The 21,408-nt window shown below is 41.7% G+C and overlaps 1 protein-coding gene across 1 annotated transcript in view; it reads right to left on the reverse strand.

Moving 5' to 3' along the window:
* REPTOR (repressed by TOR) overlaps positions 1–21,408 on the reverse strand; it is a 71,332-nt gene that overhangs the window by 9,651 nt on the left and 40,273 nt on the right. The window contains exons 6-8 of the mRNA XM_080283808.1: positions 9,123–9,213; positions 4,110–4,195; positions 3,520–3,788 (exon numbers count right to left, since the gene is read on the reverse strand). Coding sequence (XP_080139934.1) covers positions 3,520–3,788; positions 4,110–4,195; positions 9,123–9,213 — 446 coding nt within the window. The remainder of the gene's footprint in view (positions 1–3,519; positions 3,789–4,109; positions 4,196–9,122; positions 9,214–21,408) is intronic.

Consider the following 21,408-nt stretch of genomic DNA (forward strand, 5'->3'; position numbering starts at 1 on the left):
GCGTCACGAAAGTGACGCCCTGCGGTTAAGGGGTTAAGAGGAGCCTGTGGAGTCACATGGAGAGACAGGCTGACGAATGAGAATATAAAGGAGCGTTGTGGTGTGGATGTGGATGTGATAGGAAGCATTATGAGGAACACACTGAGGTGGTTTGGCCATGTGGAGAGGATGGAGGGTGAAAGACTGACGAAGAGAGTGTATGTGAGTGAGGTGGAGGGGGGAAGAGGGAGGGGGAGGCCGAGGATGAGATGGAGGGATGGGGTGGAGAGGTATATGAGAAAGGGGGGTGTGAGTTGGGAGCAGGGTAGTGAAATGGCGGGGGACAGGGCGACTTGGAGGCGATTTGTTTGTGGCTACCCCAAATGGGATTGAGGCGTCTGGCAATAGATAGACAGATAGATAAATTTACCATTATCAGTAAGTATTCTGTTTCAAGAATATTGGTTTGGTAAATAAAAGCTTGTGTCTGAGAGGTAGAAATGTGTTCAGTTCAGAATATTCTTAAAGTATGCATACACAACCTACGTTTTCTTTACGTCATTAACCTCTGCCAAAAGCTACACCTTTGCAATGTAGTTTACCTCTCCTGGGTCATTGTTTTATAACCAGTGTAAAATACCTCATATATGGCTTGCAGTTTGACTCATGCAGAGAACTGTGCCTTTGCAAGGGTTAATCCCTGTGTTATTTCAGCCACTGCAATGTTCCTTGATCACTATGCCCTTGTGGACATGGGAGGAGGTGTTTATATGACATACTTGAGCTGTTATGGTACTGCTCCTCTTTGAAGGACTCTGTTAGAGCATTTAGCAGTCTACAACTGAATATTCTTCATGGTGTCCAGTTCCAGTTCTTGGGTGGGATTATGGTCTCAGCCTCTTGGTCAATGGCATGCAGTCTACTCTACATCATTACTGATATGTGAACATTCACTGCGGTACAGTACGCTATGTAGCATTCACGAAGTTGCCACCAATGTCATTCTAACCCTATTTCCTTGTGCATAAGTTACTGGGAGTCTCAATCATAGTTCTGATCTCCTTTGGAACATAAAACTGATAAAGAATCTCAATTAATAATCCATCCATCCATCATCTAAACCTATGGTGCTCCATGAGAAGCATAGGAGCTTGGGGCTAGGCAAGTTGGTCCTGATATTTAAGATGAGAGTGACAAGCCTCACTCATCCCGGAGTGGCATTATATGAGCAATAAACCCCAACCACCCCTTGAATATAAACCTACACAGGCTCAATCCGATTGGAGTGTCTTAGCTATCCGTTAAACCACCAGGTGCCATAATTTGGTTATATGGTTACCACCCAGCATTGTAAACGGTATCCTGGTGTACCAAAAACCATTTGGCTTGTCACTCAGTGTAGAATCACCCACAGGCAAAAGGAAGAGGAAAGAATGAAGGAAAGAAAGACAGAAGAGGGAGTGTAAAGTCACCCACTGGCAGAAGGAAGAGGAAAGAATGAAGGAAAGAAAGACAGAAGAGGAAGAATAATACAGTAAAAGTCCCATTATTCGGCATCTATGGGACCGGGATGATGCCGAGATATTGGATTTACCAAATAATCAAAAACCTACCCACTCAGTACCTTAGATATATTGGTGAACACTGTCATCACCACTTATGGTATTACAACTGTTTGGAGAGAGTACTGTGTACTGTACAATACTGCAATCAATACAGTACTATACTTGTATCTGAAATACATATATAAATTAGTGAACACATACAAGTGTAATGACACAGTAGGCATACAAGTCAGATAACACTTCCTGGATGGACGAAATGATACGTAATATTACCTACCAGCTCAGTACATCACTAGTATTGGTGAACTCATCACTACTTATATTATTACAAATATGTTTGGAGTGAGTGCTGTATACAGTACTTTTTCCAAACAAAATAAAATAGTCGGAAAATTGCATAAAATAAAGTGAAGGAATATGAATTGGTAAGGTCTTTCTGATGAAAGTTAAACGTACATTTAGCAATCATTCTTTTGTCCGTTTTTTTTGTTTACATGTGAAAGGGAGAGTATTGATGGAAACAGTAATGTATTCCATAAACCCCTTAATAACCTCCGGCATTGAAAACACTTTACAGCAAAACACTGTGAACAATTATGGGAAGGGAACGAAGGTCACTGGTATGTTTACACAACTCTACGATAGGATTCCAATCAGTCAGAGGGTCGGTTAATCTCAGATGTTTTCGCCCAGTTGGTAAGTGCACCGTAACTTTGTAACTTCTCCCGTGAATCATAGCATGGGTTTAGGAAGCTAAATAACACATTGTTAGGTGCGCCAGACAATTATCTTCACATCTTTAAGAAAATGGAAGAAATTTAATCCCTCTCTGAGTACGTAGAGTAAGTTTCTTCCATTCTTCTGAAATCAATTTGTTTTTCTTGAAGATGTGAAGATAATCATCTGGCTCACCTTGCAATGTGTTATTTAGCTTCCTAAACTCATGCTATGATTTGCTATGAGTCACGGAAAAATTTATAAAGCTGAGGGACATTTACTAAATGGGCGAAAACATCTGAGATTAACTGACAGCCTGATTGCTTGGAATCGTAGCGTAGAGTTGTGTAAACGTACCAGTGACCTTCGTTCCCTTCCCATAATTGTTCAATTTTCTTTATAGCTCACACTAACTTGATATCACTGACATCGGTACTGTAAGGGTCGTTCAGTGCTGGAGGTTATTAAGTGGTTAATGGGATATATTACTGTTTGCATCAATACTCTCTCTTTCACATTAAACACAAAAACGAACAAAAGAATGAGCGCTAAATGTACGTTTAACTTTCATCAGAAAGACCTTAGCAATTCATATTCCTCCACTTTATTTTTAAGTATTTTTCTGACTTTAGGTTAGGTTAGGTTTGGTTAAATTATTAGGTACAGTTAAACTCGATTAGGTTAGGTTTAGTTAAACAGGACAGTCCCTTCCACTATTAAGTTGAGGAATAAAAACACTAGAGCTGTCACAGTAGTACAGCTAAAAACAACGGGGAAACTGATTTAACAAGCAACATTTATTTATGGGTAATGCATTACAGTATCAGTGGTTCAAGGGCTACGCAATTACCAGTAAATGTCACTTTCAGGAAGGCGTCAAGAATGAACGAATTTCAAGAATTAGCGAGGGGGCTTGGAACGTAACCGTCGCTAATTTGGAGGGGGTGGTTACTGTACTGTATGATACTATCCAATATTGTAATCAATACAATACTATACCTGAGTCTGAAAAAATATAGAAATTAGTGAACATACAGGAGTGTAATGAAACATTAGGCCTACAAGTCACAGATAACACTTCCTGGACTGCCGAGATGATTCCGGATATCTGCCGAACAATCAAAGATTTTCGTAAATGGGACTATTTCTCAAAACTGCCAAAATGTCGGATCTACTGAATAACAGGACTTTTACTGTACTGCACTGACACTACTGAACCCTGTGCTATTAAAAGGGAACAAATATACAGTATACTCACTGCTCTTCATCTTGCACAGCTTCTCCAAATTCAATGTGAGCTGTGCAGTGGATGCAGGTGATGTGGTGGGACCAGACTTCATGTGGTGGTGCTGTGACTGTGTGGGCAGAGGAGGAGTAGGGGCACCACTTCCTCTAGCTTCCATTTTGGTTATAATGACTCGGCGTGCTTCCTCAATGACAGACAGCATGCCCTTATGTTCTTGTTCCAGCCCATACAGTTTAATCTTGTTAGCCTCATGCTGGGCTTTTTTCTTCAGCCGACAAGCCCTAGGGTAAGTGCAACAATTATCAAGACTATGCTTGGTTAATGTAGTGATAAAATGGAAACATATAACTTGACACAATATAGAAATCTTCATTTTGTTTGACCTAGAATCAACATACATCCATTTACATCTTTTAAAGGCCTTCTTGATGTTTGCATATGTAACCATATCATACTGCCAGCCTTACTCCTTTGTAGACTGCATATGAATCCCTAATATTATAACTTTCTGTCTTGCATACCTTTAAAATGGATGATATAGGAGTATTTTACATTCTTGGATTTTGGACTTTCATCTAAAAACTACATACAGTAAAACATACCGTGAGGCCAATTTGTTCTTCTCCTTGCGAGACTTGGGCCTGATGTTGAAGGGCAGCTCAGATACTGGAGTCATGTCGTTTATAGTCTGAAAAAGAGTGGAGAGTGGATGTCAAGAATATAAAAGTGCAACTTAATATTCTGACTTCTTCTCTATTCATAAGACCAAATTACTAAATAACTACTGTACTTCTCAGTTTAATTAACCTTTGTCATATACTACATTAAACTGCTTCATTATCTGGCTGCTGAAGAATTTAGATCAATTTGCCATTTAAACTGATCGTGAATCAACACAAAGTTGGCCTTAATTACAATTCAGTTTTCAGTTCATGCTGTACCATGATCATATGTCATAAGCAAATGTATTACTAAGCTGCTGATTCACTTGAACCAGTGTTTACTTGCATGCATCCTAGATGTTAAACAACAGTCTCAATCTATTCTTGTACTGTAAGATATCCAGTGTCATAGTTCATTCTTCCTAGACTTTCCCCAACTGGGGTTGCCATACTGGAAGTCTCCAGACTGTTCTGTCCTAAACATTTCTGCACTTATTCCTCTTTTAAGTGCACTTCCTCCAATGCCAGTCCCCCATGCAATTTTACCACTTACAGGTAATCTCCATTTCAAATCAGGAAGGTTTTCCAAAATATCACTTTTCCCATATAACTGCAACTGTAAAATGAGGGAACTTGCCAATCAGCTTCATAGGTGACACTGGAACTTTAACAGCAATTTTTCTTTAACTTACTGCAACTTTAAGAGGGAAAAAAATGATAATAATGAAAAAATGAAACATTGCTATTATCATGAAGACTTGTGTACTTCACTTTCAGATACTCTCACTGTCCTGTACTCATTCATATGTACATACAGTAGTGTGCTTCACTTCATCAACTCTATTACACCATATCACACACCTCCTGCTCTTTCCTTCATTTTAAATCTTCAACGTAACATACTACTGCATAGTTCATCTCTAATTCTTGTCCTCAGTGCTACTCTTAACTCAGCTGCACACTTAAAAGTATTTCTCCTTTCCTCAATGGATAAATTACAAACCTGTAAGAAATGGTTAGTAGATTTATCTTCAAAGGTAGCATTCAGTTCCCTATTCAGTCTTCTTCCCAAATCATCCACTCTTCCATATATGAACATCACAGCACTTTAGACTTGCAAACCTTAACTAATTTCCCATTCTGATTCTGCAGTTCATACAATTCTCTTTTAGTACTTTACATCCTCTATCTACAGCCAAATGTCCTTATCCTGGAAGGGTGGCCACAGTTTGCCTCCATATCATCCTGTTCTCTGCCATCAGGCTGTCCTCCCTCCAGCTCATATTACCATCACTAGCCTCATCCAACTACCTCATCCTAGGTCTCCCCTTCTTGTTCTTCCCTTTGACTTCACTCACATACACTTTCCTAGCCAATCTCTCATTCTCCATCCTCTTCATATGACCAAACTACAATTTGATATCACTCATTTCATAATCTAAATGCACTATGCTTCCTCCAAGCCACTCTCATACTTGGGTTGGCAATGGTACAACTAAGGTTTTCTATGGGCTACAAGCTTCACCCAGTGCAAAACCAGCTAACATACTTCCTAATTGTTACTGGAGATTGCAGTGAAAAAAATTTAACTCTTTCAAACCAAAAACATATCCCTGTATAATTATTCTTGCTGTCACCAAACAATTTTATTCCCCCATGGAAACTCCTCTCATACCAAAATTCTTAATGAAGGCTGTATCTAACGATGTAAAAAAAAATAAAATAACATAAACAAACACTATACTAAAGCTGATTAAAATCTCCAGAACAAATTGTCATTTGACTGAGCGTGTTACTAATTTGTAATAAGACTTGTGCTGAGTAAGGCTTAGCCTGGATTTTGACTGTGCGTAGCTATGGCTGAGAGTTTTCTACCTAAGACATGATTATATGGTTCATTACCAAGCTTGTGGTCTCAGTTCACTCCTAAGGTAGTACCTCCCACGAACAATGGTAGCTGAAGATCTATTACAGCATTGTACATGTGCACATCAGTTTCATTTATCAGCATCTGAAGTTGCTTCTGACTCTGCTAATAATGCATCAGCAATGGCATAAGGGCAAGTTAAAATTCTTCATACACTTCCATCCTAACTGCTCACCATCGCATTTGCTGTTCTTACTTTGACTTTTTGTACAACATTATCTCACTCTAACTGCTAGAGAGGGATGCATTCACACAGTAGGACTGAAATCTTGACAGGACTGTATGGGTAAGGAGGGTGTTGGTGTAAGAAACGAAAATGGGGTGCGACTTGGACGCTTTTGTTTGGCAAATGACCTCATAATTGGTGGGACTATCTTTGAGCATAGAAAAATACATAAGACTACTTGCATTTCACCATGTGGTAAATATTGTAACCAGATTGACCACATTGTAATTAGCAGAAGGCATAGGAGTTATTTGCAAGATGTTTGCATAAGGAGGGGGGCAGATATAGGTAGTGATCATCAACTTGTTGTGTCAAAGATTAAAATAAAACTTAAGAGAAACGTTAATGGTAATTGTATAGGAGGTAATAATTATGATTTTGATGAGCTGAGAAGTGATGAGAGCACGAGGGAAAAGTTTCGGTGGGAATGTAGAAACAGGTTTCTAGTCCTGCAGATTTGATGGAATATGAAGACAATGATATTAATCAAATGTGGAGAGAGGTAAAAGAGGTTTTGCATGCGAGTGCTAAGGTTACTATTAAGAAAAAGGGAAAAGCGAGAAGGAAAAAGTGGATGTCAGATGAAACATGGAATGCAATTCAGAAAAGGAAAGAGGCTAAGTTAAGAAGTGAAGAACATGTTGTGGCCCGGTAGTTGAAGTACTTAGAGCAAAGTACTGGAGTTTACATTCTGAAGTAAAAAGACTCGTTAGATGTGATAACAGGAGACTATGTGATGAAAAGGCAACAGAGACAGAAAATAAATTAAGTAAAAATGACGGTCAGAGCACAAAAGCAGCGTATCAGGCCATAAAGGAGTTAACTGGGACTGAAAACAGAAGGAAGGAAATACCTGTATGAGATAGAAATGGTAATTTGATGACTAAAGATTTGGATATAAAAGGAAGGTGGAAAGAGCACTTTGAATCTGTTCCAAATAGACCAATCCCAGCTGAAGAGGATATTTTGCCAGCTGAGAGAGATTTGCAGACAGAAACAGGGAATATAACTTTGAAAGAGATAGCAAAATCTATAAAGGAGTTAAAGAATTTTAAGGCCCCAGGAGAGGATGGAATATTCCCTGAAATGCTTAAGGTGGAAAATGACGAGTTGATGAATGTGCTTTTGAAACTTTTTAATGTGGCTTGGGATAATGGTGGAATTCCAGAAGAGTGGAAAAATAGAGTGATTATAAAAATACCAAAAAAGGGAGATTTAAGTGTGTGTGGCAATTGGAGGGGGATAACTTTGACACCCGTAGTTGCAAAAGTCTTTTCCAAAATCTTGTTGAACAGAAAAGAGCCAGTAATTGATAAAATTTTAAGAGAAGAACAAGCGGGATTTAGAAAGGGTCGAGGTTGTAATGATCAGAATTTTATTGTAAGGCATCTAATGCAACAAGCTAATGAGGTGAAAATGCCACTTAGTATGTGTTTTGTGGATTTTGAAAAGGCGTTTGATAGTGTTTCACGTGGAGCTATGTTGAAAATTATGAGATTCTATGGTACAACAGAAAAGTTTGTAAATATTATTAGAAGCCTGCATGAAGGTACTTTTTGTAGGGTAATGGTGGATGGTTCTTTGAGTGATCCATTTCAAGTTAGGTCAGGAGTGATTCAAGGAGGAGTTCTTTCGCCATTGTTGTTTGTTTTGATTATGGATTATGTTATGAAAAAGGTTGTAAGGAGAACAGGTGCAGGAATTAACTGGAAAGAAAATAAGAAGCTGATGGATTTGGACTATGCTGATGATATTGTACTGATTTGCGGAAGTATTTACGAGATGCAGAGGGTGCTTAATTGTATGGTGGAGGAAGGAGTAAAAGTGGGATTGGTAGTAAACTGTGGAAAGACTGAAATTATTAATATGAACGTGGAGAACCAAATCGATTGTGTAAATGGGAATAATGTGGTGAAGAATGTCGAAAACTTTAAATATCTGGGAACGATTGTATCATCTAATGGATCATTAAACAATGAAATTGAGGAGAGGATTAGACAGGCTTGGCGAGATGTTGGAATGTTGAAATCTGTTTGGAATAATAATATGCTTTTGGTACATACTAAAGTGAAAATTTACCATTCCATGGTTAGACCAATTTTAATTTACGGGCATGAGTCATGGTAAAGTACAATTGCAACAGATCAGAAAGTATTAGGATTTGAGAATAAAATACTGAGAAGGATTCTTGGGGTAAAGTGGCAAGACAGAGTTACAAATGCAAGAATAAGGGATATTACGAGAGTGGAACCAGTTAATGAATATGTGAGACTGTCTTGCTGGAAGTGGCTGAGGCACACATACAGAAAAGAAGGTAGTTTAATACAGGATGTGCCAGAGTGGACTGCTAGAGGAAGAAGAGGTAGAGGTAGGCCGAGGGAAACCTGGTTGAGGACAATGAAAAAAGAAGCAGGAGAGGAGTGTTGGTGGGACCTGAAGGAGATGGCAAGGGACAAATATTGGTGGAGAGAGTTCATTGAGGCCCTATGCATCCCGTGGGGTGCCACAGGAAATGATTGATTGATTGATTTTATATTTTGCATTAAAAGTAAAAAATAGAATGAAACTTCCCATGTAGACAGTATTTTTTGCCTTAGTTAGACTCCTTCAAACTATAAAGCTAACATTACACTACACACATACATACACAAACACTGTCACTACAGCCATTCAAAATCTTTGGCATAATAATTATCCTCCCACCAGTTATTCAGTCCACACAATATGCCCTTTCCAGAGAGATATATGTTCATTTGACAAACTACACTATTGCCCTTTACATACAACCAAGCAACCTTACCTTGTTAAGTTTCTCTAGTTCACGTCCAATGCTGACCAACTTGCGTGGATTAGGAGTAAGGTCGTTGCCATCTCCACGTCGAGCCTTTCCACTGAAAAGGAGTTATATATTACACTATATAACAAACCGATATATAATAAATACTGTATATCTTAATTCCTTTACAACAGTTTTACCTTGTCTGTACCCTTCTGGCAACTGCTGAACACTTTAATCAAACTTGGAAAGATCTCCTCAATTTAAGGGGTTACAGGCCAGCAATAAGGTACTCATTTCCATAACTGTTAAATTTCATTCTGATGATGATTCTTTTCAGTTCAGATGTCTCTTAAATTAACTCTGGGAGTTAACCCATGGCATCCGGGTGTCACGTATAGATGACCGCCTGGAGACGTCCAGGTAGCATCTATAAGTGATCTAGTGTTTCACGGCATTGCTTGAATATTTCGTGGGTAATTACCACCACAGGCAAACACTGGCAACTCTCCTGCACGCATCCCAGTCACGCTTCAGTTACCTGTGTACCTCTATCATGAATAAACCTACGCAAAAATTTCCCGTATCTGGTGAGATGTCAGCCAGCCTACCTCAAGGTCGTTGTCATTGTGACTGCACTTCCCTGCCCACACCATAGCACACTCACACCACACTTCTAAAAGCCTAAACAGAAATGGTGTTTGTGGTTGATTGCAGTATTCTGAAAGTGTTATTTTATTGTGGAGGGCTAGTATAAGCCTTACTTGTACCTGTGTACCTCCATCATGGATAGACATATGCAAAAATTTTCTGTGTCCGGTGAGATGTCAGCCAGCCTACCTCAACGTCATTGCCATAGTGACTGCATTCCCCTGCTCTATCACAGGACACTCACACCACACTTCTCAAACCCTAAACAAAAATGGTGTTTGTGGTTGATTGCAGTATTGTGGAGGTCCACAAAAAACACGAAACATTACCCCAGTTCCAAAGGCTCTCTCTTTGAGTCTGTGCACTACCTGGACAATCTGAGGCCATCAGCTTAAAGTCGAAGAATTGGTGAGTATTATGACACTTAGTTTTTTATTTTTGGCCAGGACAATCTGAGGCCATCAGCTTAAAGTCGAAGAATTGGTGAGTATTATGACACTTAGTTTTTTATTTTTGGCCAAGTATTAGCTGAAATATTATGATTAAAAAAAAAAAAAAAAAAAAAGTGATTTTCCAGAAATCCCTGGCTGGAGAAGGGTTGGCGGAAATAAATGCTGGATGCCCTGGGTTAAAGGATACAAAGAGTAGTTAACTGATTAACCCCTAAAGTACACAATTCGCTCAGCAGGTCTGTCCCCCACAGCCGCAAAACAGAGTCGATTTTTCAACTTTCACCAAGGCAAAAAATTTTCTTCCACATTTCAAGAGACTGAATTTACACACCTGAAAATGTATGTTTCATCAAGACTGACCAAACAGTTATCACGCAATCGCCCGTCAAAGATGCAAAAAAGTTACCGATCCCCCATGGGCAAAAATAGAAAATGTACAGAAAATGCATTATTTACTGTAAATAATTAAATATACATAACTAATATCAAAATGAAGTCTGGTTAGTACTTGGATGGGTGACCACCTGGGAACACCAGATGCTGTTGGCATAACTCCCTACGTGTTAAGTGGGGTTGGTGGAGGATTAGTGCCTCTCCCCGTAAAACAATTAACTCTAAGCCCTTGACCACCCTGTTTGGGATACATGGCGTCTGGCAATGAATGAAAAAAAAGTTGGTAGGACAAGCTGTCAGTGTGGCATACACCCACAGCAACAAAATATGCCAGGCAAAAAGTGGAGGTGGAGTGTGTATGGCTGGAGTGGGGGGGGGGGAAGGATGGAGGGATAGGGAAGGGAGGGGGGAGGGGGAGGAGAGAGAGGGGAGAAAGGATGCTATGCACATACACCGCTGTAGGGGATATGTTGGGGTATGGTTGGTTGCGAGGGGACAATGTGGAGATGACACAGTGGGGATGAGGGTGGTATAGACAGAGTGGTGATGGGGGGGGGGTTCCTTCTCCCCCACCTTAGGGGGCCAATCACACCATACCACCCAAGACACTCTAGCTCACATTAGTCTGATCCCATATACGTCATCAAAGGGGCGGAGTTACCCTCCCCCAGTTTTTTGTGTGTCTTTAGCGATCGTGCGGGATAGGCTGGCATGTCAAACTACACAAAAGCACGATCGTGCGGCATCGGTCTTGAGGTGTTAAATGTTAACAATACACCTAGTCATCAAAAAACAATAGTATCAATATACTACTAATAAGGTTCAACATGATTTTAGTGATAAATGTTCACTCCTCTGAGGTGTTGGGACCTTAAGCTAGGTTACTGTAGTAAAAGATGTTGAAAAACGATGATAGGTCTACATCCTTGATAGCATTACGTGACTGCTAAGCCTCCAGTTGCCTCCAAGAGGTGCCTTACAATCACTACCACTTGGTGTTACACCAAAGTAAAGTACAGCAAACTCTAAATTATTTGTCAGGGTATCATCTGGCAGACATCATTATCATCACAACAAATGGGGCTGAACTTTGCAAATTCCATGGGATGCCCCCAAACTGAAATTTGTGTCATTAGTTGGGAGTCTTGCAACCAATTCAGTGTACTGAGTCTTGCCATCAAAACACTGCTGTGAGTCTTGTCACCTAACATTGCTTCTAATGTTACTAAATTTGGCAAGTTTCTTTCTACAGTAATTTTCTTTACCTTTATGCCCCTATCTTTTGTCTTCTTCTCATGTTCAGTTTTACACACACCTACTGTATATATATCCCTCCTCGTCAATACATTTCACAGCCATTTTCCTTGTGTATCTCGTCCCAAAATGGATGGCAGCATGTCAGTCCCTCCCCCCCTTCCCCCAAGGCTGCCACTCAGCACTCTCCGGTACTACAATGCCATGTAGCAGATAAACTTATAAATTTTTCATCATTCCTGTCTTTCTGCTTGTCACACCAGCGTCATGCCTTCTGCTAGCATGTTTCACTATGACACCTTCACCTGCCAAACGCCCCAGGAAGGTCCTACCTCTCAAAAAGAAGCAGGAGATTATTAGAAAACTAGATGATGGATGGACAGTGAGCTGGGTGGCTGCCAGGCTGAGTTTTTGGGTGACCCTCATACAACCCTTCAGAACATCAAGAAGGCACGAGACTGAATATGACCAGACATCCTGAGGTCTTGAAAGGACAATGCTGGCCAGACCCATGCACAAGTATTTAGACCAGGCAGTGTTGAAGTGGTATCACCAGCAATGGATCAGTGGTGTCACGGTGTGGACGTTGAACCTCAAGGATGCAACGGTGGAGTTTCCTCGACACCTGGCCATAACTGCCACTAGCCACATGGGATTTATTGCATTAAGCCACATGAGATTTAATGTATTAAGAAATTCTCCTGCAACTCTCTAATGAGTTTTTCCCCTAATGTCTTCTGTTTTATGTCTGTCACTCATGCCTCATGCTTCTCTTTCTCTCCTCATGCTTGGTTAGGTCTGCCTGTCCTCCTCCTGTCTGCCCTGCTAACCTGCCTAACCCTGCCTCCGGGTGTTGGGTGTACCATGAGTGTACAGTACAGTACAATTGCATATGATCATGTTTATTATGGTACAATAGTCCCCCATTTATCCAGATGTCCATTATTCGTGTGATCCATAACCCGGATGCTGTAATCTGGCTGTATTAATCCCTCCGTGACTGCTGGCACTGAATGATGTTTAGCCGATAAATGGCCACAGGCGTCATTTGACCACAGCCTATAAAATACGGCGAAAATTCCGAACGTCTTCAGACTGACCTACACTACACCCCCATACATCCCATCAGGCAGTTCAGAGCCTGCTCCTGTGATGAGTGGATTTTCGATTTTTTTGCTCGTGGCCATGCATTAACCCCTAAAACGCGGCTGTTTACAGTCGATCCCCCCCGAGTGGCGGGGTTGTATCGCGGTCTGAGTACCTGTAGGAAAATATTCGCCAAAAATCAGAGATTAACCCTAGAACATTATACTTGGTATGGCAGATAGTACAGTACTTACATTCAGCTTTCTCCAGAGACAGGTGTTGAGCCTTCGTGGACTACCCAAGGACTTGTGGAGACTTGCAAAGTTGGGTAACCAAATCTTCACACTCACACCTCCAGCAACCCGGTTTCCCCTCTACCACAGCCTCATTCTGTCACAGTAAACTTTATACTACAACGTAAAGGTAGTTAGGAATCCGTATTTGTACAATAAGCACTGAAAATAAGGCTAAAATCAACGGAGCGTACGGCCGACATGCACTGTGGCGGCGGTCTTACCGTCACTCAACAAACATTTCCATTTTCACAGCTAAAAACATGTATACTACATTATTTTCAATCATATTACTTCCCAAAAGATCACCACGGCGCGCTTTTTATTCTGCCTTACGTCCGCCACTTTATTCTCGTTCCTGTCGGCCGCTTGCACTGACTGGGAAGAGCTAGAACTCGCCATAATCTCACTTTGAAAGCCTGCAGTAAACTGACGCTAAACAGAGGCAAACCGTGAGAAAAAAAGCTAGTGTTACAACTGGGGAAACAAGCGTTTCCTAGTAGCATAAACTGCTTGTGAGAGGAGATCGCAGATTTACAGTTCTGAGCGCTCAGAGCACTGCCATGTATCACAGCCAGGCTGGCCGGGCCGTGGTGGGGGGGGGGGCCGGGGGGAAAACGCGATATTTGGCAACAACTGAGGTCAGTAGTACAAAGGTAAAGTATGCTAGTTGTAGCTAGAGGGTGGTGGTACTGATAGACAATACCAGCTGGAGCATGCTTGCCCGCGGTTATTCAAAATTTACTAAAATCGCAAATGCGACGACCCACCGTCCTGCCCTTATGGCCGAGCGTCGCAAACGCGACGATCCGCGTTTTAGGGGTTAACAAGCACAACTACACCCATTATCTCAACCAAGACAGAAAATATCATCTTTGTCCTCCCTTGCGAAACACACACAACCACTCTGTTTATGATTATGAATAAATACATGCATAAACAAAAAGACGTGATAATAAGAGAAAAATACATATTTGTCTTGGTATCTTTACCTATTTGCTCAGGTTTGTTGTACTGGTTTGGATCATTCGATGCAGTGCGACTTGTAGAAAACTGTGAAAACTTTTGGAAGTGAACGAACATCTGGAACATGAGACTGATCTTCATTTAACTGTAGCACCAGTCGAGCAGGGCAGTACTCCCGAGGTGGATGGAAAGCTGATGACAGGGAGTGCTGGAGCTCCCGTTTCATCAGCCCTCAGGACTAGTTCCTGACCATCCCCCTTTGCTGAACTTTTTCAGTGTCTCAGTTACACAGAGAGTAGGCCAGCATGCTCTCCAGTACAAATTTCTCTATCTATCTTCACCAAACTACATGCACAGTACACACTACACTTCCTATTCAAAATTAACCAAAAATGGCGTTGATTCACCCAGCCTCGGAGTCCCCAGGGGGGGGGACCATAAATGCCCCCGCCATCTGCCCCTCTCCCGGTGACGACTCGAGGTGCCTGGAACCACTGTCTGACTCTCTTCTTCTTCATTTCTGCAACATTCGCGGCCTTTCATCTAACTTTCGCTCTGTTGAGCACCACCTCTCCTCCTCTAAACCTCACCTTCTTTTTCTAACGGAGACTCAGCTGTCTGAGGCAACTGACAGCAAACCCTTTTCTGTATCCTCCTACTTTCTCTATACTCATTTCAAAGCCAAAGGTGGCTGTTGTGTATACATACGCAACGACTTATCTTGCTCTCGTGTTCCTGAACTTGATTCTTCTGAATTCTCCACTCTCTGGCTTCGGCTTTCCTGTCATTCTCTGACTAAATATATCTGTGCTGTTTACTTATCCCCTAATTCTACTGACTATCAAAAATTCTTCGACTATCTTACTTCTACGATGGAACACATTCTGTCCATTTCTCCTTTCTCTGAAATCTCCATTCTTGGAGATTTCAATGTTCACCACCACCTTTGGCTCTCCTCTCCTTTCACGGATCCACCTGGTGAACAAGCCTACATCTTTTCTATCCTTAATGACCTAGAGCAGCTTGTACAGCACCCTACCCGTATCCCTGACCGCCTTGGAGAGAGCTCCAACATACTTGACCTCTTCCTCACAACCAATCCTTCTGCTTACTCTGTTAATCTTTTCTCTCCGTTGGGCTCCTCCGATCACAACCTTATTACCTTAACCTGTCCTATCGCTCCAGTACGGCCTGCGGACCCTCCAGGGAAACGTCGTCTCTGGCATTTTGGAGCTGCGGACTGGGAGGCCCTCAGGCAGTACTTCTTTGATTTTCCCTGGAATGATTATTGCTTCCATGGCCGTGAGCCATCTGAGTGTGCCTTGCGCATTACGGAGGTTATTCTCTCGGGCATGGAAGCATACATTCCTTTCTCATATCCTTTGACTAACGCAAGAAAGCCTTGGTTTAATCACGCTTGTTCTAATGCTGTCCGCAACAAGGAGAGGGCCTACAAAAGGTACCGGAGCCAACCCACCCCTGAATCACATAATCTTTACGTTTCTGCCTGGAATCGTGCTAAGTCTGTTCTTCGCTCTACTAAAAATAATTTCATCCATACTAAATGCTCTCAACTCTCCAACTCGAATTCTTCTCCCTCCTTCTGGCACCTTGCCAAAAATCTTTCTAACAACTTTACCTCATCATCCTTCCCTCCTCTTTTCTACTCTGATGGTTCTGTAGCTATTTCTTCTACTGATAAAGCAGATCTCTTCGCACAGACTTTCTCCTCCAATTCCACCTTAGACGATTCCGGTGCTGTTCCTCCATCACTTCCCCCCTCTGACTTCCTCATGGCTGACATTAAAATTTCTTCAGTTGATGTATTTTCTGCCATTACTGGCCTCAGTACTAACAAGGCATATGGGCCTGATGTAGTCCCTCCTGTTGTTCTCATAAACTGTGCTTCTGTGCTTACACCCTACCTAGGCAAACTATTTCGCCTATGTCTGTCAACTTGTACCTTTCCTTCTTGCTGGAAGTTTGCTTTCATTCAGCCAGTCCCAAAGAAGGGTGACCACTCCCAACCCTCCAACTATCGTCCAATTGCTTTAACGTCCTGTATTTCAAAAGTTTTCGAGTCAATTCTTAATAAAAAAATTTTAAGGCATCTTTCCTATCACAACCTTCTTTCCGATCGTCAGTATGGGTTCCGTCAGGGACGCTCCACTGGCGATCTTCTCACCTACCTTTCAGACTCCTGGTCATCCTCCTTTCGGGACTTTGGCGAAAGCTTTGCCATTGCACTTGACATCTCAAAGGCTTTCGATCGAGTCTGGCATAAATCTTTAATTTCCAAACTGCCCTCCTACAGTTTCTATCCTTCTATCTGTGCCTTCATCGCTAGCTTCCTTCCTGGTCGTTCTATAGCCGCTGTCGTAGACGGCCATCGTTCTTCTCCTAGATCTATCAACAGTGGTGTTCCTCAGGGCTCTGTCCTATCACCAACTCTCTTCCTTTTATTCATCAATGATCTTCTAAGCTGTACATCTAACCCTATCCACTCATACGCTGATGACTCCACCCTTCATCTTTCCATTCGGTTCCCGCAACGCCCATCTCAACAGATACTTCAAGAAACAAGGGATGAGGCTATGGCACACCTAATGTCTGACTTGGCTCATATCTCTGACTGGGGTAAAAATATGGTTGTCTTTAATGCATCTAAGACTCAGTTCTTACACCTATCAACCCGACAAAATCTTCCACAGGTATACCCACTAATGTTTAATAATATTCAGATGAATCCTGCATCATCCTTGAACATGCTTGGGGTTTCATTTACTCGGGACTTATCTTGGAAAGATCATATTACATCTCTTGTAAAATCTGCTTCCAAGAGATTGGGTGTGCTAAGCCGACTCCGCTCTTTCTTTACCCCTGCACAATTGTTGACTCTATACAGGGGTTTTATCCGCCCCTGTGTGGAGTACAACTCTCATGTGTGGGGAGGCTCCCCACATACAACGCTTCTCAATAGGGTGGAGTCAAAGGCTTTTCGTCTCATTAACTCTCCTCCTCTTACTGACTCCCTTCAACCTCTGTCTCTTCGCCGCACTGTTGCATCTTTATCTCTTTTCTATCGCTACTTTAATGGTCACTGCTCCTCTGAACTGTCTGCTTGCATTCCTCCACCTCTACGACGGGCGCGTAGCACCCGTCTGGCAGCAAACTCTCATCCCTTTTCTGTCCAACTCTCTAATGCAAGAGTTAACCTTACTCCCAGTCTTTCATTTATGCAACAGGTCAGCTCTGGAACTGTCTCCCTCTGTCTGTATTTCCTCCTGCCTATGATCCCCAGTCTTTCAAACGTAGTGTGTCCAGGCATCTCAAAATGATCGGATCTTGAATTTGGCTCTCTATTGTATTTTGTTTTTCTCTTGGAGGGAACTGTTACTGCGGGCTCATGGCCTTTGGTTCCTTCTTCCTCGCATAAAAAAAAAAAAAAAAAAAAAAAAAAAAAATTTGTCAGTTCACCATCTGCTCCCATGATGAATGGATGTACAATTTTTTCGCTCGTGGCCATGCCTAAACACATATAGTTATATCCATTACATCGACCTAGACAGAAAATATAATCTTTCTCCTCCCTTGCGAAACACACACAAACACCCTGTTTACGATTACAGTAATCCCTCCAATAACCAATGTAACAGAGCCAAAGGCATGTCTAGAAATTGGGAAAATGCCTCCTGGACAGGTACTTATGGACCCTAAACCAGCCTAACTCAGAAAATCACCTACATAACTCACTACCAGACATGCAATGCACCTATTTAAGACCCTATTCATACAAATAAGGGACAGAAAACATGAAATAAATGAAAAGGAACCAGAGAATGAGGAATTAGAAGTGAGCATGGAAAATATTTAGCAATGTACAGAGACCTTACAACACGTCCGTGGCTGATACGAAGATTAACCACCTCCTCTAAGGCTCTGGCAGTGGTGAAAATGCTCTTGAATCAAGCACAGTAATCCAGTGTTGTGCTACATTTAATCCTTTGCACTGTGAATCATAACTGTTTAACACTGCACATTCTGTTCTTGCTTGCGCCAAGCCAGTTCGTGCTCTGCATTTTGAATTCTAATTCCTTAACACTGCACAACACTGTAAATTCCCATGTGGTCTAGTGGCAAGGTATTGCAATTTATTCACAAAAACAACCACGTGCGGCAGCCACTGCGATGAACGTCTAGTCAGGACGGTAGTTAGGCTGGAACTGGGGAGGGGAGGAAGCAGGGGGCCACCCAACTATGTGCGAAAACACAGCTGTTCGGTACAAAGCGCCAAGTTGAAAGTACGGTTTAAAAAAAAAAAAGTCGATTTTGGGAGGGGGGGTTCTGAGAGCCTGGGCCAAAAATGTCCAGATATTGGGGTGTCCGGGAATTGGGCGTCCAGTTATTACAGGGATTACTGTATATGTAAGCACAGGCATAAACAAAAAAGACATGATAATAAAAGAAAAATACATTTTTGTCTTGGTATCTTTACCCAATTGGTCAGGTTTGTTGTACTGGTTTGGATCATTCGATGCATTGCAACTTGAAGAAAACTGTGAAACTTTTGGGAAGTGAACGAACATCTGGGACACGAGACTGATCTTCATTTCATGCTCTCACACCTTATTTGTCAATTCACAACCTGCTGCCGTGATGAGTAGATGTACAATTTTTTTGCTTGAGGCCGTGCCTAAACACACATAGTTATATATATTATCTTGACCCAGACAGAAAATATATCTTTCTCCTCCCTTGCGAAACACACAACCACCCTGTGTACGATTATAAGTACACACAGGCATAAACAAAAAAGACACGAAAATAAAAAAGTTAATTTTTGTTTGGTATCTTTACTTATATGCCCTAGTTCGTTGTACTGTTCTGAATCATTTTACATATTCTTTGCCTTTTACAAGCATAGCAGGAATGTTATCCATGTTCACGTGATGCTTTCGTGGGTGGAAAGGCCTACCTTCCCTTCCTGCTAATCAGTTCATGTGAAGTGCAAATGGCACGTCGTCTCGCATTTCAACCCTCACTGTCCAGCCTGTACGCTAAAGGGATGACGATTATCTCACTTGGGTCTGAAAACAGAAACTCTAGCCTCCCTTTTTCAACAAATCCCACCACCCAGACTACAAAATAAGTTGATACTACCATAAACACAATAAACACTGGAAAATGCAAAATAAATTCATAATATAATGTTTTAAATTCAAACCTCGCATATTATGTACTGTAAAACTTCAAAATATGCATATCTAGTTATTTCACACCTTTTCAGCACCACTGACAAAGTCTTTTGATTAAAAAAAAAAAAGTGCATGTTGCGTCACTGAAAAGTAAAGTCTTCATACAACACGAGATAGGTTATGCAGAACCTCGTGCAAAATCGATTTCGTGCTAAAATGTGACATATATTTACATGTAAAATAGGGGGTTTGGTTCTACAAGCCTCACATTTTCGTTAAAAATATATTTAAAGATAGATTATTACAAATATGTCTGCCTTAAGACAACGAAGAGCAGTGATGGGCAGGTGGGCAAACACTTGCGCAAAGCGCAATTGCGCACCCTTGTGCTCCAGTGATATCGTTTGCGCATTGCACAACGCACGAGACCATGCGCAATTTTGCGCTTGCACACGTGAAAAGGCAGGTGCGCAAGTGCAAACTTAGTTGCGTTTGCACAACTAAATTTGCACTTGCGCACCTTCCTTGCGCACCTGCCCTGTGGATTGAGCACTACACAATCCAAAGGACACATGGTCTTCCAGGGGACACGTGGTCTTGGGAGCTTCCCGCATGGCTGGACAATGGATGGGGGAGGCTGGGGCGGGTCACGAGGGTGGGTTGGTTGGTGGGGGGAGGCGGGAGGGAAGGGGGTAGCAGCATTTTTTAATATGCTTCAACAGAGATAATGTCTATCTAGCTATCTATTGCCAGATGCCTCAATCCCGTTCGGGTGGCCACAAACAAATCCCCTCCACGTCGCTCTGTCCGCCGCCATTTCACTGCCCTGCTCCCAACTCACACCCCCCTACCTCATATACCTCTCCATCCCATCCCTCCACCTCATCCTCGGCCTCCCCCTCCCTCTTCCCCCCTCCACCTCACTCACATACACTCTCTTCATCAGTCTCTCACCCTCCATCCTCTCCACATGGTCAAACCACCTCAGTGTATTCCTCCTAATGCTTCCTATCACATCCACATCCACATCACAACACTCCTTTATATCCTCATTCGTCAGCCTGTCTCTCCATGTGCCTCCACAGGCTCCTCTTAAATAACTCATTTCCACTGCTCTCACTCTTGACTTGTGTCCTTCCAGCAACGTCCAAGCTTCACTATCATACGTTAGAGTTGGTATCACAATACTGTCATGTAGTAACTTGTTCACTTCCATGCTCACTTCCCTGCTTCTTATCACTGCTTTCAAGGAACCAGCAACCTTTCTTCCCTGCTGTACCCTTTCAAGCACTTCACACTCCAAACCTCCATCCTTACTCATCACACTACTCAAGTACTTAAACGTACTCACATTTTCCAATTCCTCACCATCCAATCTTGCTGTACATTCACTGACTTCACCTCTCTCAAAGACCATCACTTTACTCTTCCCTACATTCACCTTTAGATTCTGTTTCGTACACACTCTCCCAAACTCATGCACCAAGCCTTGCAGCTCTCCTTCGTCTTCACTCAATAACACAGTATCATCAGCAAACAACAGTACAGGGAGTTTGCACACACTACCCTCTCTCAACAGGGCCACTCTAACATCCACTACCCTAACTTGTACCTCTTTTATTACCCCATCCATGTACAGATTGAACAACCATGTATTTTTAATATTTTTTAAATTATTATCATTAGTAAATAATAATAAATATACATTATTTATTAAGATTAGCATATGCAATTCCTTACAAAAACCATTAAAACATATTATTTAAATCAAATATCCACAGCCTAATAATTTATTAGGCTGTGGATATTTGATTTAAATACTGTTTTCATTATTTTTTTTTTTGGAACGAAATACATATGTTATTGTATATCTCTATTGAATTATTAAATAAACTGTCTTGAAAGCAGTGATAAGAAACAGGGAAGTGAGCATGGAAGTGAAAAAGTTACTACATGACAGTATTGTGATACCAACTCTAACCTACGGAAGTGAAGCTTGGACATTGTTGGAAGGACACAA

The sequence above is a fragment of the Coenobita brevimanus genome, chromosome 98, assembly GCF_032717465.1.
Source record: "Coenobita brevimanus isolate Jiangsu-jjx chromosome 98, ASM3271746v2, whole genome shotgun sequence".
Classification (NCBI taxonomy): domain Eukaryota; kingdom Metazoa; phylum Arthropoda; class Malacostraca; order Decapoda; family Coenobitidae; genus Coenobita; species Coenobita brevimanus.